We start from the raw sequence: 23,993 nt of genomic DNA, 5'->3' as shown, positions 1-23,993 counted from the left end.
TCCACGCCTCCGTCACCATTACCACCTGCTGCAGGGTTAGTTGAGAGGTTTTAATACATGGTTGAGAGTGGCACTATGAGTGGTTTTCCTCCACAACCTTCCTAGTAATGAAGTGGAGTCAAAAGTGCAATATTTATCTTTGAAATGTTCTGTAGTGGAAATCCATCGATATACTGGGCATGTCTATTGTACCTGATGAGAGGGAAAAAACTGGAGTGAGCAAATGGGAGAAAGGAAAGGAGAGCTATTGGACCGTCAAGTTGCAAATCCCAGTTTGGGTATTTTGTTGCAAGTGGTTGCAACTTGTTGCTTTGCGAATCATTGGTCTGGACTGGGCTTTATAAGTAGGTTAATTGTAAAATGCTTAATAAAGTGTTATGATTGTAGTTATAAATTATTATGAGTAATTATGAGTGCTTAGCTATAATTATACAGTGTTATAAGCACATTATGATGCATTATAATTATGTTTATAATGCATGTCTATAGACATGGTGATGTGGCTATTTTCTTTATTACACTACAACATAATGAGAAATAAACAATGAACACAAGCTGTCTTCTGTCAGTTTATTAAAGCATGTACATGGATGCTAGATTGATGTTGGCTCCTGGCTAGATCAAGTTAACATGAATAGATTCTGCTCAAACACACACATAATTATGAAGAGAGTTCTCGCCCCTCCCAAAGGAATCTTCAGGGGGAAGGGAGTAGGGCACAGGAGTGATTTCTTATCAGTTTCCAAATGTGAGTCAAAACGTGTCCTTGACTGAGAGCGCAGCCAGCAAGAGGCACAAACAGTCCTTTGTCAGAACTCAAAGACACATACCATATAAAGTAACGATATAAGTAACACAAACAGTTGAGTAGGGTAGGTGATACGTATGTCTATCAAATGTGGTTTTATTGAAAGACAATCAAAGGCCAGAGCTTAGAAACCAAACGTCGGGTGTACGTTTCCATGTAAAGAGCAGCGGTGTTGCCAGAATTAGCAAGAGAAATAAGCAACCAGGTCTATGAAAATAAGCCCAAAAGAAGTGACTACAATAGGCCACCTGAGCACTTCAAACCTATACATGTCGTCCATTAAACAATATGCATATTTATGTATGATGGCTATTTGAAAATAGACGATCTACAAGCTCACAACCATTTTCCACCATTATTTACAAGCAACCTCAGAAAAACAAGCCCCAATGTGGCTTATAATAATCAGACCAGGCAACAATGCAGACAGGGATAAAGAAGTGCATAAGATTGGATTGGGGATAATGGCTAGCGCAGTCTTCTCTTAAAGGTAATGTCATCTGGCACAGTGATTGGTTTTATCATTGTAACGCCCAAACCATACCTATGCATAATGTAACGGGTAGCGCAGGTGTTTCGCGGGTAAAGCAGGTGTCCCAGAATAGCAACTTTTGCGGGGGAACGCCCCTTGCCTAGTCCTAAATCCCATATTAGTGGCTTTAGCAACTTCGGTCCGGAACAGGGCCCTAAGGGTCATAGGTTGTAAGCCATCCCTGTTGGTCCTTGTAAGTTCAGGTCTGGCGGTATGTACATGCAGGCCCATGATTGGGACACAGTAATGTAGACTGCAAACTAGTTCAGATCAATAAAGCTACAGATAGAGAGATCTCTATTACTGTTACAATATAAAAGGGTTAAGCTGGAAAATTCCCAATCAATGGTCTTCATAGGAAATTATTTTACTACTGAATTAAGGATATAACATTTTATAACAAATCGGTATTTCTAAAATTAAGAAGTAATTAATGTCTTGCCCACCAGCTTACAACACCGTCCTACCAAAACCATGAAACTGTTAACCTGCAAACAGTACATCTCATTAGGTAATACTTTATTTGGCATTATCTACATCTTTAGTTACATCGACTGATACAGGCCCTGCGCTTCAGATTTATCTGTGGCCTTTTCTAGAGGAGCTGACAGCATCTATTCTGTAGTTAATGTGGCGTACTGGGGAGCTGCAGTAAAGATAATATAAAGGTTGTAAAAGTGTTAAAGCTAATTAGCTAGCTGGCACGATTGTGCTGCTTGATTGGGGCCAGTTGAAATGAGGGTGGCAGAGCAGGCGGGGACAGTTTTGGAGCTGTGTACAGCAGGAAAGGGCCGCGGTTAACATGAAAAACATGCAGAAGGTTAAACATGTCACCTGGTGCCAAGTTGAGAAGAGCAGAGTAACAAATGTTTGCATCTGATAACTCAAGAATGTTGATTATGATCTTGCATGGTGTGTGACGTACAGTATACGGTCAAGGAGAAACCTTGATAGTTATCTTGATTGGAGACACCATGCTATTCTATGACATTGTCTAATGTAATTTATCTCTCTGGCAGACTCTGACCATGGTTGGCTTTCAGGGAAATAATTATGGTTGGTTTGTAGAAATAAATTAGCATTAAAGTGCTTCACCGCACCGCTATAGCTCCAATTAGTGTTGTAACCAACCACACCAAGAGTATCTGGTGACTTTATTTCTTTAAAATGTTTTAACTCTAATTGCCTCTTCTTACCTTTATATGAAAGAAAAATAACTATTATCAAGGCAGGTTTTGATTAGTCGTAAGCAGGGATATCCAATTCAATAGTAAAAAGCCCTATGTTACATTGCACGATGTGCAGCCCCTACTAATAAACAAGGGGAATAACTATGGAAGCTTATCTATGCCTTCATTAAATGCAGTCACTATAGCGACGCATAATGAAATGTAATACATTCCTGAATGTGCTTTTCCATAATGATGTGCATTCATCACTGCATAATTACAACAAGCGCACATTGCATTGATTGCACACAGCAAATTCCAGAGTTTTAATTGAACTGTTGTCATGTCAAGTAAAGAGGATGGGCATTTAAAGCTGCACTATGTAACTTTCCTGTTCTACCCTGGATTTGAACCCGGATCTCCTGCACAAGTGCTGATATTTTTACCACTGAGCAAATAGAGCCTGCCCGCTTGCTCTGGGGAGAAATATAATTTTGACCTTCAGGTCAAGATTTGTGTCAAACCAGAAACAGGATTGTGTCAAAGGTTGTGTCTAACCTAGACACAGGATCTAAATGTCTCAAAAGAAGAGCAGGGAGACCAAATACAACCACCCCAATTGTATAAATTATATTGTGCTAACATACTCTACCATACAGATTGGACAAAATAACATTGTATTAATTAATAACAGTGCTTTAACTTTATCCAGCAATGAAATTGGTTAGTACTTATTGCACAGATACTGACCCTTGTAGCAGTTAGAAAATCCACCGTAATGCAGTAGTTTAGTTTTAGTTTCATGGGTATGGGAGGGGACTCAGACCAGGTTATTGAAAAAAAGAAACAAAGAAAATAAAACTGCGTTGCATCGCAGGCAAGAGGAAGTGGTCTACAGTATGTCTTAGTGAACTGTTCATACAGATTTATCCACTACCTCAACCCCACTCCCCAAAAAGACAAGTTGCAAAGACAATAAGCAATAAGCAAAGATTTGAGTTAAAAAATTTCGCTTTAAAATAGTATGTATATAAAAAATGTGCACACATTTTCACAATTTCTCAAAAATAGCAGATATACTAGCTCGTAGGAATTTTGGCAGGAACTTTCATCAATTCTTCTCTAGTCTAATACCATTTGAAGTGAACCATTAAATACAATTATTTTCATTTGGTTCAGTGCTTTTTAGCATTCATGTTTAGAGTACCGGATACTACTCAAACCATCTCAAGTGTATATAGAAATGCATGGACTTGTGACCTGTGTTTTTCTACAGTTCTTTGAGGGCATAGAGAAACCAGTGTACTCTGCTATGATTATAGGACTATCTATATGTGGGCATATGGTGTGTGGTATCTAAGACCCAAGAGGTTTTTAAATAGCCTGCAAAACAACACTGCAGTAATTGGCTTATTCTCTAGGAAGTGGGTTTCATAATGGGACTAATGCACTGGGTGGATCGAGCCATTTGGCCAATCAGTCTGGTTTGTTCTTGCAGTCGGGATGCAGTCTCTAACGGACCTGGAAGGGATTCCTCTTGCTGGGTTGATGAGCTGTAATTGTTGGGAGAGAGCAATAGCCCCCATAAAACGGTAATGTACTGGAGGTATTGAAAGGCTGAATAAAAAAGGAATGCTTTTGAAAGCCACCAGCTCTGTCAGTGGGGAAGAACGCAACAAAAAACCACTTCATTGCTCATTTACATTTTTATTTGTGCAGTGCTGCCACAAGTAAACACAGGAATGAGTGGTTACAGTATATACTGTACACTATGATGCATACAGAACATGTCAACATACTGTACAGTATATTCCAGGGCTGCACTTTATTATGTTACCAGTATCATCCATGGCAAGCATTATGATAGAACGTGACCACGTTCATAATTTATTTAGCTTCTTCCACTAGACAAATCGTTATGTCCCTGGTTGGGGGGAAATCCTGCATGCCAACTATGCACTTGTACAGACTAAAAGTTGCCAGGCGACAGCCACACAACAGTAATCAGCATGCTTTTCAAAGTGGGGCACGAGCATAGGATGAGACACTTGAAAATGTCACCCTGCATCTAACAAGAGGAAGCTTTTTAATCACAGAACAGTACGAAGCTCTAGAGGGGGAAAAAAGGGCCCTTTTTATGTTGCCAACTTTAATCACTCTACAGTCAGTGTTCTTGAGTCTCCACTGTGGGTGTCTGTGCTTTGAATGCCAGGAGATAATAATTTTGCAGAAGAGCGGAGATGACAGTCTAGGTCCCGTATAGCCTTCAATGATCCATCAATGTCCGTCTGCCAAGGATCACACGAGGTAGGAGAGAAGCGGGAAGGGAGCAAGAGAGTGATAGATGGTTTACCATGTGATTGAAATGAAAAGAGTAGCAGTCTTAAAGGACCGTTCTCCCATTTTCAACCTAGCTTCATATAATTGGTCCTCACTAATGCTTATTATAAGATGGCAGCATGGCACCATTTCTTTCTATTTGGTCTGTGTCTCAGAGGAGGGCTGTGAACAATTCAGAAACCTGCCTACCAGTGACATCATCGTAGGCAGGTTTGTTTTTTTCAAACAAGATTTCAACCTTTTATTAATATAAGAGCATAGCAACAGAAGACACATCTCTTATTAATTCAAAACAAATAATAAAATAGGTTATAATCTTGTTCAAAATGACCAAACCCGCCTACCAGCCTTCCTCTGAGACATGAGTAGAGTAGAAAGTGAGTAGACATAAATGGTGCCATCTTATAATGAGCATTAGTGAGGACCAATTAGATGAAGATAGGTTGAAAATGGGTGAAGTGGTCCTTTAAGTCAATTATCTCTATTATTGACTTCAAGTGCTCTTTAAAAGCTGGCTGAATAGCAGATGGAACTAATTATAACCAACAATTAGTCGAGTTGTAGCAGGTTCCATTTACAATACCCATGATGTTCTTTTTTTTGCTTAGTTGTCTAGTATATTGGAAATTGTATTTATTTTTTATAATAATTTACAGTATGCCCCCCCCCCCCCCTCCTCACCACTCAATGGTAATCTGAAGAACATTTGGGTAGCATGGGGAGCATTTGGGTAGCATTTGGGTAGAAGTTTTGCGTAGCAGTAGAAAGAGCACCAGCATATTATCCCACTCAACAACAATACTGCTACTTACCTCAGTTTGGGGGTGGTCCTCTTCCCAGGGGAACACCTCGCATTTCAGTGATCTCCGCTTCCATAGTTTTTTTGGCGGAGTGCCCTGGGTGCTTCAAGCTGAAAATAATTAAACTTTTGGTGAGGAGCGCCGCTCATCAGTATAACGTTTGATCCTCTTAATCTCTCAGATTCTGCTAACAGCAGAATCACTGCCTTAAACATGCAGTGTTGTTCTCCCGGGAGGAAGTGGACTAAGAAAGGGGAGGGGCCAAACCGAGTTCCTGTTTCTACACAAAAAAGGAGGTAGTGCCCCCAGAGGCAAAAACCTAGGCAAAAACCCAAGCATTTTTAATTCCCAGATTGGATCCTGTTACCACAGCCATGAGAAGTCCCTGTTTACAGTTACTGTATTTCGGCTAGGCAATTTGTGCTAATATGACACGATCATTCAAGCACAGTAACAGTTGATAGGATTTGAACGTTGTGGGCATCAATAAACGTTCTGTGCGGCAATATTAAAAAGCGCTCTGGGCACGATATCCAAAGCACTTTTTGTGGACATGGCCGCATAATGATGTTATTTTGGACTCTCAGTTGGTGTGTACATTTTTGGACTGTACTTTTGGTTATGTTATAGGATTGGATTATACTGAAAGGTAAAATACAACATGAATCCAACCATTGTCATGGGCCTTAAACATGTGTGCCTAGATTTATATTACAGGCGGTAAGTTTTTGCAGATTTTTATTTATATAATTATTTAGTAAAATCTACATTGTCCTTTTGATCTGTATCAGTCGTTATGTTGTTTACTTGAATACTATTTACTGTACTTTGACATATATTTTGGTATATATTTCACGTTTGTAGGTGGTGGTTTATAATGAATCCACTTTGTATGAGCTGGAACGCTGAAACACTGAAATTATAAAAAGAAGAAATACTAATACTTATAAAAATATATAAAATAAATTCATATTGAGCATTTTACTATGTAAAACACCACCACACTCATTCACACACGGAATTGTGGAGAAACAGGTGCAATGATAGCGTGCTGTCAAGTCCATAGAGTATCTGACATGCGGTTGTGCATCTCGGCTCCCATAATCACCATTCATATAATCATATTGTGTCCTCCCCCTCCGCCCTGTCTTGCTTTCACCATCTACTCTCAATCACACGCACACAAACCTGGCACAGTCTGCCCTACCTTCGCTCTCCCAGGTCCCTGGCCTAATTTGAACAGTATCAATGAGCGATGGTTGCCCACTGGTGCCAAAAGACCTGAGGGGCAAAAAAAAAAAAAAGTCAAATCATATTTCTCTACATTCGCAAGCCCAAAACTTCCCTCCAATGAGAACTCGGAGAACATGCAGTCGCTAAGCATTTTAGTTGCTTGAGGGAACTCATCTGCCTTTGACTCACAGGCTTGCATATTTGAGCATTTCCGTGGCTGGGAAAATCACCCTGTCTAAACCCCTGCTACTGGATAAAATGTCAGAACTCTGCAGAACCTGCAGTCACTAACTTGGATGGAATTTATACATGTGTATAACCCACGGTTATACACATACATGCGTGCACGCACGCGCGCGCACACACGCACACGCACACACGCACACACGCACACACACACACACACACACACACACACACACACACACACACACACACTCACTCACTCACTCACTCTCACACACACACACACACACACACACACACACACACACACACACACACACACACACACACACACACACACACACACACACTCACACTCACACTCACACAGACACTATAAACACACATGCATTTTTAAGACCTTCATTTGACTCTGTCATGTACTGTACATAGTACATAGTGTAGATAGCATGTTATTTAGACAGACAGATACAGGTTCAGTTGTTGACCCATCCTATATAGTTTCAATGTGCAGATTATTAGTATCTTGATATTATACTGTTTAGACTGAAGCGGGACTGAAGGTTCTTGGTTTACCTATGATCCTAGATTACTGAGGTACTACACTTTCTCTCTGCATTTAATGTACGTGTTTACCTTGCTTACTGTAAGTCGCTCTGGATAAAGAGCGTCTGCTAAATGCCTAAATTGTAAATTGTACATGATAAAGGACTGGCCTGAAATAAACGTAGCGAGCCACTGCTCCAGGCTTTTGTCAGTTTGGGAGATAGAGGGATCGGCCATGTTCTATCCTTGTCACGCCAACTCTTGTCAAACAATAGTAAACAAGTGACACAGGTAGTATAGAAACCGACTCAATACCGCATTACAATAAAGTGACTATGTATTGGTGTAAATTATTCCTCATTACAGTCAGTCACTTAGCAGACGCTTTTATCCAAAGCGACTTTCAATAAGTCCATTCAACATAGGTAGGCGAGGAAACTAGTAACCACCAGAAGTTTTAAGTGCATTCTCTTCTAAAGCAAGCAACTAAGAGTACACCTAGCGCTAAGGTAAAAGTGCAATATATCAGCTACCTACTCTCTTAAACAGATGAGACAAATAGGAAAATCGAATAAGCACAAGCTAAAACAAATAAGTCTATCGAATAAACAAGATCCAATAAGACAGGAGCTCGTACAACTAATTGACTTCGTACAACTAACTTTTATGATTGACTGCATTGTGAATTTATTTTGAGTACAGCTGATTGCATCTCTGCCAGACTGTTTGTTTGTTTCCTTATGATAAAATCAGCTTCAATTTGAAACAGCACCTAGTCTTGTCTGACTCTCACAATGTCAATATCCTCTCCTGTGCTCGGAGAAGGAGGTAGAGTAATAAGAGGACTTCACTAGTCCTCGCCAGGGATGTCCTACAGACATGGTTACAAATATTTCATCTATTCTCTGTGTCAGTCTACCACAACCCCACCAAATGTTATCTATTTTCCGTGTCAGTGTACCACACCCCCACCCTCCCTTCCTCCACCCCTGAATTTTTCCTGCACCTCTCATCCCCTTAAAAGACAAATGTCTCTCACAGGCTGACCCAACTGTATTTCATGTACAGCAGCCTGGCACTGTCATCTTAAGATGAATTCATGATTTATGCACGTCAACTGTCGAACGACGTGTCACGCGGCGAAAGCAATGTCAAAACGGAAAAAAAAGACAAAAACCTTCTCAGCTGGTGTCGCGTACCTCTAGAAAAATGAATGGCCACAGACCCCGTCATAAAATGTTACATATACTGTGATTGGTTGGGAAGACAAAATAAGCTGTTACCACAGAGAGGCATGAACATTATTCACTTCCTTGTTTACATTTTCGGTCGATGCTGTCGGCGAGTCTGACAGTATGAATGCTCAAATCTCAAAACGTTGTGAGCCACGTAGTGTGACGTGTCGTTTGCTACTTAAAACATCAATGGACATTTATTGTACTTGATAGGCAGGTTGACTTCACAACTTCCTGATGCACACTCACTGTGGCTGGATATCTGCCTGTGCAAGGCAATGCCACTGACAACAATTTACATATTGAACATCAGCAATACTGGGATACTGGGATAAGCGTCAGCATGAGCATAAAAGTAACTTCCAACCATTTTTCCGCTCTACTCAAAACCCCACTTAAACATCAATTGCAGAGGTGTATGCATGAGGGGATCTTTCCTAAAAGGAGAGTTGACAGTCTATTTCCCATAGTAGGGCTACAATCGAAACACAACTTAGCATTCATCATTGTCCCGGGTTTTGCATATGCTTTAGACCAGGGTGTATCAGGCAGTGCATTATGTCTTGATCTGGGTCTTAGCCCAGGTTCTGGTGAATCATGAGCGGGCCTGAGCGGAGCCACATCCATTGTGTGTTTTATGCTGTGCTGGAGCCCAGCCTGTAGCACTCAGTGGTGATGATGGCGAACAGCTGGGCCTGGCCATCGGAGCTGAGCGCACACAAAGAGATGATCAATAGCTTAATGGCTCATTCTCAGACTGGGTTTGGACACTCTGGCTCCATAAAATAGTTGGAGAGGATAATTATTTCATAATGTCATCCTGAAACAGGACTTTTTGATTGTGCCCTGGATTCTGAGGAGGACGGCACCTTGCAATGTCTTGCACAGTGAGAGGTGGAGCAGGACTGTTATTCATAGAGATAATAATCAACTATACCCATGTATTCTCCCCTTGGAACAAGGTTTGAAAGCGTTTTTGTGTGCTTGCAGTAGATTAATGAACATTGCATTAGCTTGAATTACCCCTGACTCCAGAGCCTGCCTGTAAATTATATTCATAGTTATTCAGTGTATTCACACTCCATCTGGGTAATGGGAAGTATTGCCAAGACAAATGCTTTATTTCAGTGTTCTGGCTTTTTTTAGACCTTGTCCATTGTCAGAGGGAAGCTCGCGTACTGTAGGTCGTAGTCTTCGTTTCATCTTGTGAATGGAATGTCCTCAGGGGTATTAATGGGGGTCATAAACCCTGATACGGATATTTGAACACACTGAACTATAACTGGCCCTGCACTGACAAGGACACATGCTTTACCCCTGAGACCATTTTCGTGGACAGAAGTGGAAAATAGAAACTATTGATTTCCCACCGTGTGTAATGTAATTGCTTCACTTGTGTTTTGTTAGCGCTTAACTGGGCTTTTCTGCTTCTTTCCTGTCTGTCTGGTAGAGTTAACCGAGGGACGTGCACCCCAAATCGCACACCGGGCACAAGTTCAGATAACAATCTTCACAGTAGAGACAATAGATGGTAGAACTACTGTACTGTACAAACCTACAACCTTCCAACATAGAGACAGTATTACATTATTAGAGAAAGGAGGTAAAACACAACCTTTGTCTGAATAATGTTTTTTATTTTTTATCTGAATATTTACAGCCCCTCTGTTACAGCATCTCTGAAAGTCTGGCTACAAGCATCTTTTTCGCTTTTCCTTTTGCATCTGCCTCATATACCGTAGGCAACATATTGCCTCCAACTGTTTCCTTTTTGACCGATCTTTAGTTCTGGAGTTGTTTGAGTAGTACTTGCATGCACGCATGCACATGCGCTTGGTTGGCGCAGTGGTAAAGTCACTGCCCACCACCACGGAGGTTGTGGGTTCAAATCCACCGTGGTGCATCCGGCTTTGTAGAGCGTCTATGCGTCTATCGTTGGGTAACGTTATTTTTAAAAGTAACTCGTTACGTTACAGGATTACCTTCTGAGAAACTTGTTTGATTATTTTTGCGTTACCGACGATTAAAACCCCTCTGTGAGTAAGTTTGATAAACATAGAATCAAGAGTGCAGCTGCAGGACATTAGAAACAAGTGTCTCCTTATGCCTTAACCCATTAAGACCTGAGGGCGATTCTACTCAATGTATTTTTTAGAATGTCTTCTCAAAACTATTTTTTTTTTTAACTTGTTACTATGTCAGTGGTTCTCAAACTTTTTCATGTCAAGGACCCCCAAAATGTATATGTATTTGGCCAAGGACCCCCATCTCAAAATATTTTGTTCCAGGGACCCCCCAGAAGCAAAGATTTGCGTTACAAATGTTTGCTTGAAAAAATATATATATATTAAAGATTTGCACACATTTTTACGATTTCTCAAAAATAGCAGATCTACTAGCTCATAGCGCGGCACTCGGTGCCACGCTATGAGCTAGTATATCAGCTATAGCGTGAATGATTTTATTTGTGTATCTTTTACCTAAATCAAATCAAAATCAAATCAAAAGCAAGCCTACCGAAGTGACCACCAGTGTTGTGGAGGTGGAGCTGTGCTGGGCTTCACCAAGGCTATTTGCATTGTAGCCTACTTCTCCTCCTTTCACCAATAAATCAAAAAATAGTGTGAATACTTCCATGACTGTAGTAAAGGGTAAGCTCTCTGTCTTCTCTCAATATGTGCCATGTCGCACAGGTGCGGTAAATTAATGTAATAAAAACAAGACCAGCCAGCCGGCCCGTGTGTGTTACACCATAAGTGGTGACCCGTACCGTTGAATACAGAGCAGAATAACCGGTCACCAATTTCTGTGTAACATCCTTGCAAGTCTACGTGGCGTTGACAGACTAGCAAATGTGTCGGATGGATTTTCCTTTTCATTTGTAGCAATGTAACTAAGTAACATCATTATTTGGAAAAGGTAACTAGTAACCGATTACTCTAATTGCAAACTAATGCCTTTAGGTTACTTGTTACCCCAAAAAGTATTCCGTTACAGCAACGGCGTTAATTTGAATGCCCCCAACACTGCATATAACATACTATAAGTATTAGTGTGCTGCCTAGCAGGCACACTAACTTCAAAATCTGACAAGCAGCTGTGGAATTTGGTGCAATTAATATTGACATCATGTGCGTTTGGACAAAGCAGCGGCAAACGTTTTGTTGATGCCGCTGCTCGGAAGACTGTTTATTATTCCTGGCTCTCAACTCATTGACTGACAGTCTGTGGTGGATTGTTGCCAGCTAGAGGTAGCAGCGACATACCTGATTGATTGATTCTGGTCTGTTTGTGTTTGCTATAATCTTTTATTGGTATTGGGTGCCATTGTGTTATTAATAATGTGATATGGCTGGGTGCTGTTCTGGCCCCTGTTCCTGCGATGGTTCAGGGGTAATTGACAGGTAGCCAAGTGAGGTTTGTGATTAACTTTATTGACATACCGTACGGGTGTGGGTGTATGGCATCACACTGAGTTGGCAGAGCTAAATAGACTTTTCAAGCTACTACCTTCTGAAATGAAGATGTGTGGCTAGCCATAAAAAAACTAAAAACAGATGTTGAACAAGTTATAAACTACTCTTACTCTAGCTACTCATCATTTCACTTCACCTGGATATGTACTGTAGGCCTACTGTATGTACAGTATGATAAAGCTTTGTTTCATATGTGCAGGTAAACAACATGCACCCTAGTGCCATCAATCACGTCCATGTACTGTACCGTTCATGCCTGGGGAAAAGTAGTTACTTTAATGTTTGAGCAGCCCATGAATAGGCTTATGTGACAGTTTAAGTCCACTACCCATCTCTCGCACACGCACACGCACACGCACACGCACACGCACACGCACTTGAGGGTGGGTGTTCACTCTGTGAGACTGAGTGATGTCATTAACTGTGAGAGAGGATCCTTTAATGTAATTAAGGGCGAGGAGCGGCAGTGAGCAGCGAGGTCATTCAACTCATGTCTGAGCCCCCCCGCCCCGCTGTTGAAGAATTTGTGCTTTTAATTAAAAAATTCCAACCCTAACAGTGTCTAACACATACACACACACGCTCCAGGTTTCGTGCGTTCCAGCCAGAACACGCAGGCTTGATTAGTATTAATCCTTATCACCAGAATGGACAACTTCTCAATTGTGTCTTTTCTCGCCTGGCTAATTTCATGAACAGCATTTTCAATTTCAGCTCACAGTGAAGTTATAAGGCTGACAGTCTATCTCTGCAGTTCAGCTGAGCGTGTGTGTGTGTGTGTGTGTGTGTGTGTGTGTGTGTGTGTGTGTGTGTGTGTGTGTGTGTGTGTGTGTGTGTGTGTGTGTGTGTGTGTGTGTGTGTGTGTGTGTGTGTGTGTGTGTGTGTGTGTGTGTGTGTGTGTGTGTCAGAGTGTGTGTGTGTGTGTGTGTGTGTGTGTGTGTGTGTGTGTGTGTGTGTGTGTGTGTGTGTGTGTGTGTGTGTGTGTGTGTGTGTGTGTGTGTGTGTGTGTGTGTGTGAGCGCGCTCGCGTGCGTGCGTGCGATGTGAGGGAGAATTAAACTGGCTCTGCTGGTGAGTAATACAAGATATAATTTCATGCTAAATCTAAATAGGCAAATCAGCTCAGATCACAGCAAGAACATAAATATCTACACAGACCAGGGAAGCTAGTGCATAAATGGCTACAATTTACTCCTTATGTCGGACTATAAAATGTGCATAATATAAGCCCAACGCAGTGAACCAGCATCTGGCCCAAAATCTGTTGAATAACACAGTGTGATATCCAATAATCAGATGTACTTGATGTCTATCTAGTGTTCAGTAGGAATAGGAGGATGAAAAGCAAGCGTAAAGTGGGCCTGCCCAGCATAGCTGTTTGAGCAGTGTATCTGCTCTCTGTGTGTGTTGTGTGGCTTACGGTATGTTTGTCTGGCTGTCTCTCTTGTGTGTTTCCCTATGGTTTGGTCACTTTCTCACTGGGAGATCAGGCCCGAGACAGAGCCCATTCTCCCCAACGCCATCTATCATCTCCCCGAATCTAACCCTCTCTTCCTCCCCTCTCCTCCACTCTCATCAGCACCCCTGTCCCCCGACTTCACCCTCCACTCAAAGGCTCAGTAAACACATGGCTGTGAAAAAACTGTGTGCCTATTCTCGTTCATGGGAGCAATGATTGCGTATTTGTATTTGTGTGATTAAAAGTGTATTTATCTCCAGTTTGTGTCCTTTCATGAGTTGCTCTGAGAGCTTTGATAATGCCTTAGGGCCCCGCAGGCACTGTGGCCCTAATGCTGTGTTAGGGTCCTTCAGCTCCTTAAACACAGACCACGATGACAGCAGTGACGCTCTGCTACCTTTGATAATGCACACACTGTGTCCTCAAAGCTCCGTCCTCAATGGAGCTGGAGTCAGATTCCCCTGAGGGGTGATGAGTACGACAGCTTTGCACCGGTGCACCTATTTCCATCAGTTAAGCAGTGGTGGGAAATGTGAATTGGCAGAGCGGGCTGATATGACTTATAAGATTGAAGAAAAGAACATGCGGTTACATTTTGAAATGCTACGCAGGTATATGTCTACTGAAAACATTATTGCATGTGGAATAGCCATTATTGCTTGTGGAAAGCAATAATGTGTATGTGGAAAGCAATGATGGCCCATTTTCCTTTACATTATTGGACACTTAAAAATGTGGAGGATATTTGGTAACTTAATATTGAATTGTTCATTCACATTAACTCTTTGCCTGCCGTCGACGAGAAAGACGTTTTTTTGTTTTTTTTTTACACAAAACCAGGAGATAACGTGATCTGAAGATTTACTGCTCCATTCACTTCCTGGTTAAAGTATTTGGGAGATATTCAGTATCTCGGCTCCTGTGTTTTACTATGTACTGTATTTTTGGCGAGACATGCTATTTTCAACGGCGTATGACAAGCAAACGGGAAGGCGATGACATTTAATTTTGTTTGCGTCAGATACATATTTTTTGACTAGTTGAAAAGGTTAAAAAATAAAAAAAATCGCTGGCAGTCTGGGCTTTATTTATTTGTATATACTCTGGCAGTGAAAGAGTTAATTACCATCTTATCGTGTGGAAAACACAAAACATTGGCTGGCAGTAGACAATTTGCTTCATCATCACCACTAGTTTCCGTCTAGATAGACACCGGCAGGGTTTGTCCCAATCATAAATCTACCTCATAAAGGCTAATGCAACATGGAGAGACATATTTAGCTAACAGTTTAGTGGCGGCAATTAGCGTGGGTGGTTGGCAATCTGGCAGAGTGCCAACCACCCAACATCTGTCCCCCCACCGCCACGGGGCCAATGGGCTCAACCAACCTCCCCCCCCCCATGAGCCTCTCACTGAGGCCTGCACAACCGACTGCCGGTCGTTTGTTCAATCAGCCTTGAAAAGAGGGAGGGTTGGGTCAATAAGGCTCACCTTGGCATCTCCGGAGCTGAAATTAAATGAGGGTGAGCCTGAGGAAACATTACCATTTTCACCCTGATGGGAGGCTTCTGTGATTTGTCCTTGTGTATATAAGATTTATTTCTTCAACCAGTGGTGATGGATTTTCCATTTGCCTGCATTTTTTTTTCTTTTTTTTAATTTTTTGCTCCACGCCATTTTCATCATTGTTCAAGCAATACAAAGGGAAGTCTTTAGCATGTGTGCACTGTACAGCTCCTCCATTCCTCTCCTCTCTCTCTCTCTCTCTCTCTCTCTCTCTCTCTATCTCTCTCTCTGTCTCTCTCTCTCTCTCTCTCTCTCTCTCTCTCTCTCTCTCTCTCTCTCTCTCTCTCTCTCTCTCTCTCTCTCTCTCTTTCTCTTTCTCTTTCTCTTTTCTCTCTTTCTCTTTCTCTTTCTCTCTCTCTCTCTCTCTCTCTCTCTCTCTCTCTCTCTCTCTCTCTCTCTCTCTCTCTCTCTCTCACCCTCTCTCTCTCTCTCTCTCTCTCTCTCTCTCTCTCTCTCTATCTCTCTCTCTCTCTCTCTGTCTCTGTGGACAATTTGTCATTTCAACACTCCTGCCCAGGAGGGGGGTGGGAGGTGGGGTTTGGATATTATGACAGCACTGGATGAAAGGCTGAAGAAAGAGGGGAAGGCAGGGGAAAATAAAGTTGCTCTTATCGGAACTTGCCAGCAGCGATGCGCACACAAAGCTCCTCGGGAATCCAATTTAGTTCTCCCTGTTAGCTTAAGTGATATCAGCGCAATTAGCCGTCACAGGTCGGGGTGCGAGTGAGGGCGTAAGTGATTTCCTCAAATCACATTGGTGGAAAAACACGGGAGCGCCTGCCTCCGGAAAAACACTCACCAACTCCTAAGATGGACCGTGCTTTGTGAGACTTGCTAATAAATGTCAGCCAACTCCTTTGCTCCTTTGTTTGAGTCTCCTCATTCGCACAACGGTTTTAAATGGATTTTCCTCCTCTCTCTATCTCTCGCTCCATGAGGGTGACTTTGAGCTGGTTTGGTTTTATCTCAACCGCGCGTAACTCAATTGGCAGTTGTGTTGGTGTGCTCCAGTGGATATATGCTGTTTATTTTATGTGTTCATCAGTGAGTAACAGTGAGTAGAAATGTCCTTGGACTAGTTTGGAGAGCAATTAGACAGTGAATATATTGAATAAGTAAACATGTTCCCTATGTGCAAAGAAGAATAAGAATGACCTTGACATATAAAGCTCCCACACAGGTGTACTGTATGTGCAGACAGACAGACAGACAGACAGACAGACAGACAGACAGACAGACAGACAGACAGACAGACAGACAGACAGACAGACAGACAGACAGACAGACAGACAGACACAGACAGACGGGGGCGGCAGTGTCTTAGGAGGTAGAACGGCTTCTTTGGAAACGGGTTCCTGGTTCGATCCCCGGTTCCCGCTGGGTTAGTGTTGAAGTGACTTTGAGCAAGGCACTGAACCCCTAATTGCTCCCGATTAGCAGGTTGGTGCCTTGCATGGTTTCCTCCGCCATCTCTGTGTGAATGTGTGTGTGACTCAAAATACTGACTAAAATAAAATTGTTGCTTGCGGACTTTTGGTAATAAGAAGTTTCGGTAACACTGTATATGTCAGGTATATTGTATGTATTCAACTAGATTAGGCAGGAGGTCACAGTTGTAAAATTACTTGATTTACCATATTGTAATGACCATTAGTGAGGACCAATTATATGAAGATAGGTTGAAAATGGGGGAAGTGGTCCTTTAAGACATTTGTAACTGGTTGGTTAAACGGTTAATTTAAAATTAATTAATTTTATTTATTTTGTGGTACCCCCCAAAAGTTACGCCAGGAGGTAGCTGCAACTGCTCCATGGCTGCTGCACAATTTTGCCTTACAAGTTATACATAGAGAATAAAACAATTATTTATAAAGTACTTTAAAGCCACACTTAAGTAAGTAAAAGTGAGTAAAAGAACATACAGTGTTTCTTTAAAATATATTTTTACTCAAGTAAAAGTTAAATTCACCCATGAAATCACTTGGGTCAAATTGTTAAATTAGCTCACATTAAATGTAGGCTACTTATGAAAAGTGTCTGGCGTTAAAACGTAGTTAAAGGGTGATTTCACTTTCAAAAAAACTTTTGGTCATTTTATCGTCTACTCAGGCTTTTGTGAGCCCCCCAGACAGTTTTTAAGTTGCTTGATTCAGTATTTAGATATTTGATATTCATTTGATCAGACACGCCCCCTTCCTATACAAACCCATTATAACTTCAAACTCTATTTTTAACATTAGATTCATCAAAAACACCCGTCCTTGGTTCTGGTGACTCACCCTGCCCTCCTAATACGCGAGGGGGGCGTTTTTTTTTCTCGATTTTTATTTTTTATATTTTTTTGAGAAAATGAAAATAATTTAATACAATAAAAAAATTACATTAAATAAATGAAAAAAGTAATAAAAAAAACACGGCCCCCTCACGTATTAGGAGGGCAAGGTGAGTCAGCAGAACCAAGGACGGGTGTTTTTGATGAATGTAACAGGTTAAAAATGGAGTTTGAAGTTATAATGGGTTTGTATAGGAAGGGGGCGTGTCTGATAAAATGATTATCAAATATCTAAATACTAAATCAAGCAACTTAAAAACGGTCTGGGGGGCTCACAAAAGCATGGGTAGACAATAAAATGACCCAATTTTTTTTTTAAAGTGAAATATCCCTTTAAGTATCAAGAGTTATGTATCAAGTAGCTTTTCATAGTGCAAAGAAACAAAACAGCTAGAAATGGCTTCTCAGAATGGTTCCTCTCCTCGCTTTATAATTAACAGATTTTTAACTTTTTGAAAATGTTAAATAAAGCAATACAAACATTGGATAATTTGTCCCAGTACCATTCTTACAGATGAATGATCTCTCATATGCCATATGTGTCTAGCTTACATGTCCAAATAGCTTGTGGCTAGATTCACTACTTTCAGAATAGCTTTCAAGTAGTTCAACTACTTATTTCACCATGTAGCATGGGCAGCTTGACAAAAGTTACATTGCAACATTTTCAGTGACACAAAGAGCACAACATGAGTTTTGAGTGCAGTTTGTCCATTTCATGCCATCTCCCTCCATTTTTAGCTACAAGCTTTTCTGAGTTTTGAGTGGTTTTGGTCCATCACACCAAAGAAAGAATTCTCCATCTTATCCATTAGCTTTTAGTCATGTGTTTCACACTCAATGTCATGATGCACTATTTCCCAACTAATGTTTCATGAAACACATCATAAGAGCCTGTGCCCTTATCAGCCAGGTACTCAAATGTAAACAAAAAACTAAAACCTTTCATTAATACAAACATAGAAACACTTCAGAACCATGTCAGCCTTCCCCACTACTCTTCTCATGAAGACGCTTCCTGCCAGGGACCCGTACAGAGAACACATTGAAATGCATACTTCCTATCTTCTAAAATTCTAAATCAAAGCCTGTGCACTATAAAGGCCTGGCACAGAAATGATCCTCTCAAACATCAACATGCATAAATACAGTATGAAGCAGTAAGTCACCATGTCCATCATGGTCCTATAGTACCTATAGCACATACTGTAACAATGGACATAATGTTGTCCTATAGCACCAAACACTGGACAGCAGGCAGCATGTTGATGTGAGCGCCTTAATTAACCATTAACAGTTATGAAAAGCATAAAACATTTTCGTCCTGTACAGCCAACCATATTTTCGGAATATGGAATTTGTTCCAGTTGGAATGTGTAACAGGGCCACAAAAAAATTTCACAGGGGCCGAATTTGGCTCACGGGCCTCCAGTTGAATATCACTGCACTAGAGTAAAGGCCATGGGAACAGAAAAAGTAGTGTAGTTCATCTTCTGAGGAGCATGAATGTGCTCAGCGTCATGGTAGCATGATTTCAAACAACGCCAATAGACATAGTTTCAAAAATGCACGCCAGAAGTGTCACAAGCCACAACGACCAATCACAGCACATCTTTTCCAGGACTTGGCACAACACTGCCATAGATTGTAATAATGCGTTGTCATGGTAAATCCACTAATTATATTTTGAGACAATTTGTGCCCAAGTGGACATTATTTTCCAAATGGTGCAGGTGCTTGATGAAAAGCCATGGGCTCAGCAAAATCAGAAGGGTTCATTCATTGTTGAAGAGCTGGAAGGTGCATAGCAAATTCCATGGCAATCCAGGCAGTAGTTTTTAGACAGACAAACATCGCCATCCTTAGAGTCCTGCTGCTGGCGGGGATAAAAAGACATGCATGAATGCACACACCATTTCTCTTCCATCATAAATAGTGACATCCGTCTCTCTCTCTCTCTCTCTCTGTCTCTCCCTTTCTTCCCTCCCATCTGCCTCATCTGCAGGGGAGATCTGCGCCTTCAACATTCACGGGCTGGAGGCTCCATTCGAGGCGGTGGTCCTGAACGGCACGTCTGGCGAGGGCCAACTGAGGGCCCGAGGCCTGGTGGACTGTGAGCTGCAGAAGGAGTACACCTTCATCATCCAGGCACACGACTGTGGCTCCGGACCCGGGGGCACCGAGCGCAAGAAGTCCCACAAGTGAGTGAGGAGGGGAGGGGACCAGGCAGGGTGGGCTCTGGTTTGATATGATCTACATGCTTGTTCAATACTTGAGACTTATAGCTGTAAGCAGGGGTGATCCTAGAGTCTGTGGGGGCCCCAAGGCAAAAATTCCCACTGAGGCCCTTTCAACGCACACAGAGCACACGCCAACATTTTTGGGGCCCTTGAGGCCTTTTTGGGGGCCTTTTTATATTTTGGGTGAGCCTTTACAGATATGTTATAGCAACTTCACACCAGAAATGTATACATTAGTCTATTTCCCTGATGTTCTCTATTGTCTTCATGCGTGTGTGAGTCCATCCTTCAATTTGTATACAGGACATTGAAAGAAGGCATATAGAATGAACACCCTTTGTTTAGTTTAGTTGGCCTCTGGGGCCTCCTATTGGCGGGGGCCCCGGGCAGCTGTCTGGTTCACCTGGTGGGAATGAGAGCCTCTGGCTATAAGTCTTAGTGTAAGGCCAGCTTAACTGTATGTGGAAGCTTCTTTTGAAAAGAAAACAGAGCTGAAATGTAACTGTCTTGGAATAATTGCTTACTTATTAGAAAGCATTGATAGTAAATTGAAGCTACAGTAAGGGTGGATAGACCAAATTACTGACAATTTCTTTGGTGGTTACTAGAATATAGCCGCAATTTGGTTCAAAATAACAGAAGATTTTCACCATATGCAAGAGCCCTGAGTATTATTAATAGCTTAAGCATCATCACATGTCTCAGAATTACTGTCCAATAGGTATTTCATCATCGTGTGGCATTTCCATACTGTCTGCCCTCTTTGTTTATCTGATTTAGTTCATGGGTTGAAGACAATGCTGTACTCTAATAAAAGCCATTGCCTGAGCTTTGGATTCAAGGAAGTTTGACATACATTTACTAGCCTACAAAAATGAAAATGTAAACAGCTTGTGATTCATGACGATTTCACAGTGTAAGCTGAAGTTTTTTGAGAAACCGTATATCCACACTTAACGTGCTTATGATAATTATAATCTCTTTTGACATTAGCAGAAACCTTGTTGACACCACCATATGCCAAATACCTCTACCAGCACCACTAAACTCCTTTAATGGAGCCCACTGATCAAAGCAATTTGTCATACTTGGAGAGGCTCGCAAATGCAGCTTCACTCCAAAATTGCTCTCTCCAGCAGACTGTCTGATACCACTCAGCAGAGACAGAGACTAGCCTAGCATCATTATAGTCACACACAGCAGTTGTGGAGTTAACAGCTGGACATTTGAGGTGTGCTTGAAAGCGTTAATTTGATGGAGTGTATCTTATAATTGTGTTATTTGTGTGCGCGTGCGTGTGCATGTGCATGTGTGTGTGTGTGTGTGTGTGTGTGTGTGTGTGTGTGTGTGTGTGTGTGTGTGTGTGTGTGTGTGTGTGTGTGTGTGTGTGTGTGTGTGTGTGTGTTTTAAACATTTTATAATGCGTATCCACCTGTGTATACTGTATATAGGAGCGAGTAACGATGATGGAGAGTGTTAAAGTCCCTGTCCACATGTCCAAGGGTGTGATCTAAATCTCAGAAAAAACTAAAACATTCAGTTCGTCAAATGTACGTATAACGATGGTAGGTCCACATTGCCGACATCATTAAAGAGACTTTAATTCTACTGGTTAAATAAAGGTTATGATAATTAAAACAAATGTTCTCCCCCTAAAATCATCCCTACCCTACCATGACTCTGAAATATTTTTTCAAAAGGCAATGAAATTTTTTTTGCTTCAAATTTGTCTGGTTGGTTAATAAGACATTATTCTGCGGTGTGACAAACTTTGAATACATAATATATGTTACTACTGCTTTACAGGGTTTTTAATACTAGCTAAGGCAAGGCAACTGTATTTGTACAGACATGTTATACATACCATGGTAATCCATAGTGCTTCGGAGAATACAAATAATTCACAATTACAAAGTGCAACAGTAGAGACTAAAAGCTAAAAGAGCTTAGCAAGTACCTACTCTTGATGCAACAAATAATTGGAAAAAAAGGAACATTAAAAAATGAACAACAACAATCAAAATATAGGCCTAGCCAGACTTGCCATTCCTGGGTAGAGTAAGCATTTTCAAATAAATACGTTTTTAACTTAAAGGTGTCCAGAGTTGGGGCTTGTTTAATGTCATCTGGGAGGTTATTCCAGGTCTGTGGTATATGATTATAAAATGCTGCTTCAACCTTTGTTTTGTTCCTACTCTATGATGATGCTGGGCGGTGCCTAGTGGCTGAGACAGCTATATCTTTAAATTACTACGATGCTTAAGCTTACACAATTACTTAATATCAACCTAACGCACACCACATCTCAGACACAGTTTAGCTGTGTAGGCAGACCGGTGCAGAAGACAGACTATATTTGGCTTCAGTTTAAACGGACTGTCCTTTAGCCAGCAAATCAATTCACAGAGGAGCAGGCTGGCTCCGATTTAGATGCAGAGAAATAGAGGAGAATCTCTGCCTGAGGCTGATGTGCCCAAATTACACATGACAAGTCACCAGCAAAGATGGAGAGCAGTCAGGAAAATTAAAAGCTAAAAGAGAACAGGGCAGAGGATCAGGTGTAACACGGAAGCCATTTTCAAAGTTTCTATTCCTTTGTTCTGCTCACCCATGCCGGCCCGGGCCGCCCTACACAGTAAAATACTGAGTGCTGGACCTGTATGAACACTCTTTTTCTGGACACTCTCCTTCCTCCTTTCAACCGAGTTTAAAATGTTTGCTGTAGCTCCGCTGCTGCCTTCTAGCAGTCTGCCCTGCATACTCCCCGTCTCTGTTGTCACTGACTCCAGTGTTTTTGAATATTTCTTCAAGGTGCCTGGTTAAAAATGGAGGCCCTCGCTTGCTTGTGAAAAACTGTTGAGACAGAAATCCACTTTTCATTAGAAAGGCTGCCTTGCTCGCTCTTAAAGGCCTTTGCAGACAGGGTGCGATTTTTCGCATGGAAAAAACGGACAATATAATTTTTTTAATGAACACATGGTTCTCTATGACCTCATGCACACCGGCTCAGAAGTTGCTGTGCGGCAAGCCTTAAGAGTGCCGAGTCCAGCTTCAGGTTTATATCTTTATTTCTTTATTTGTTCATTTAAAAGGATCCCCATTAGCTGCCGCCTAATCTCTCAAGACTGTTATATATTGCATAATATAAAAAAAGTAAACAGCAATAAAACTATTTAAAATCAAGTAGACAAAACAAGGTTCTCTAACCATAAAACTAATCATGTGAGTGAAGATGTTATTGACTGTACTGACTACTGAGTGTATATAAAGTCTAAGTTTATTTTTGAAACAAGCCTTTCCCTTTATGTAATTAATTATTAATGATTAATTATAATTTTTAGAATACCAATCTGTTCAAAATCTGTTAAGTTCAGTCTGTTCTCTGTAATTGTATTTGGACCATAGAGTGTTAACTTCACAGCAGAGAGTCTTGTAACAAGCTTCTGTTGCTCATTAGGATCTAGTCAACAACTATTTCTATGGTGCTGTAATGCTGTTTTTATGCAAGAATCTTTGCACAAAACACTGGAATATTAATATTGTCCCATAACATCACCAAGACTATTCCACAATGTAATGGCCCTATGGAATACAGCCCACTTCATTGAGTTGGACAACACATTATGTTATTAGAAAGATATTACTCTATGAAAAGAAATAATTAAATTAACAGAAAGTCTTCCCTTGACTCTAAGCCAATTGAGACGCTCATGCATTTCTACAACACTTGTTCTGGATGAACAACCTAGGACCAGCCTTGTAGCCTTGTTTTGAGCTTTTATTTAGCAGAATATTGGATGCAGATGACCATACTGCTGAGCAGTAATACAAATGACATAAAACCCATGAACAAACAACTTGACTTAATAGATGTGAGGATTTACGTGTTATGGCACAACAGCTCTGCCCATTTTGGTAACCGCTTGGTTATATGATCAGACCATGACAATGTACAGTCAAGCCAAACTTCTAAAAGCTTTACAGTTCCAAAGGAACACAGCTTCAACCCATTACAACCTATGAAACGTCCTGTTACAGTACATCACTGTTGTCACTTTGTCAGGGTTGGGG

At 41.2% G+C, this 23,993-nt stretch overlaps 1 protein-coding gene across 1 annotated transcript in view; it reads left to right on the top strand.

Annotated features, from left to right (window-relative positions):
* Positions 1 to 23,993, top strand: part of LOC308084888 (calsyntenin-2-like) — a gene marked incomplete at its 5' end in the record, with an annotated part of 322,921 nt that overhangs the window by 193,181 nt on the left and 105,747 nt on the right. The window contains one exon of the mRNA XM_080427850.1: positions 19,688 to 19,883. Coding sequence (XP_080283976.1) covers positions 19,688 to 19,883 — 196 coding nt within the window. The remainder of the gene's footprint in view (positions 1 to 19,687; positions 19,884 to 23,993) is intronic.

This window comes from Gymnoscopelus braueri (assembly GCF_963280865.1).
Source record: "Gymnoscopelus braueri genome assembly, chromosome: 5".
Lineage (NCBI taxonomy): Eukaryota > Metazoa > Chordata > Actinopteri > Myctophiformes > Myctophidae > Gymnoscopelus > Gymnoscopelus braueri.
This window is presented reverse-complemented; position numbering and strand designations above follow the sequence as displayed.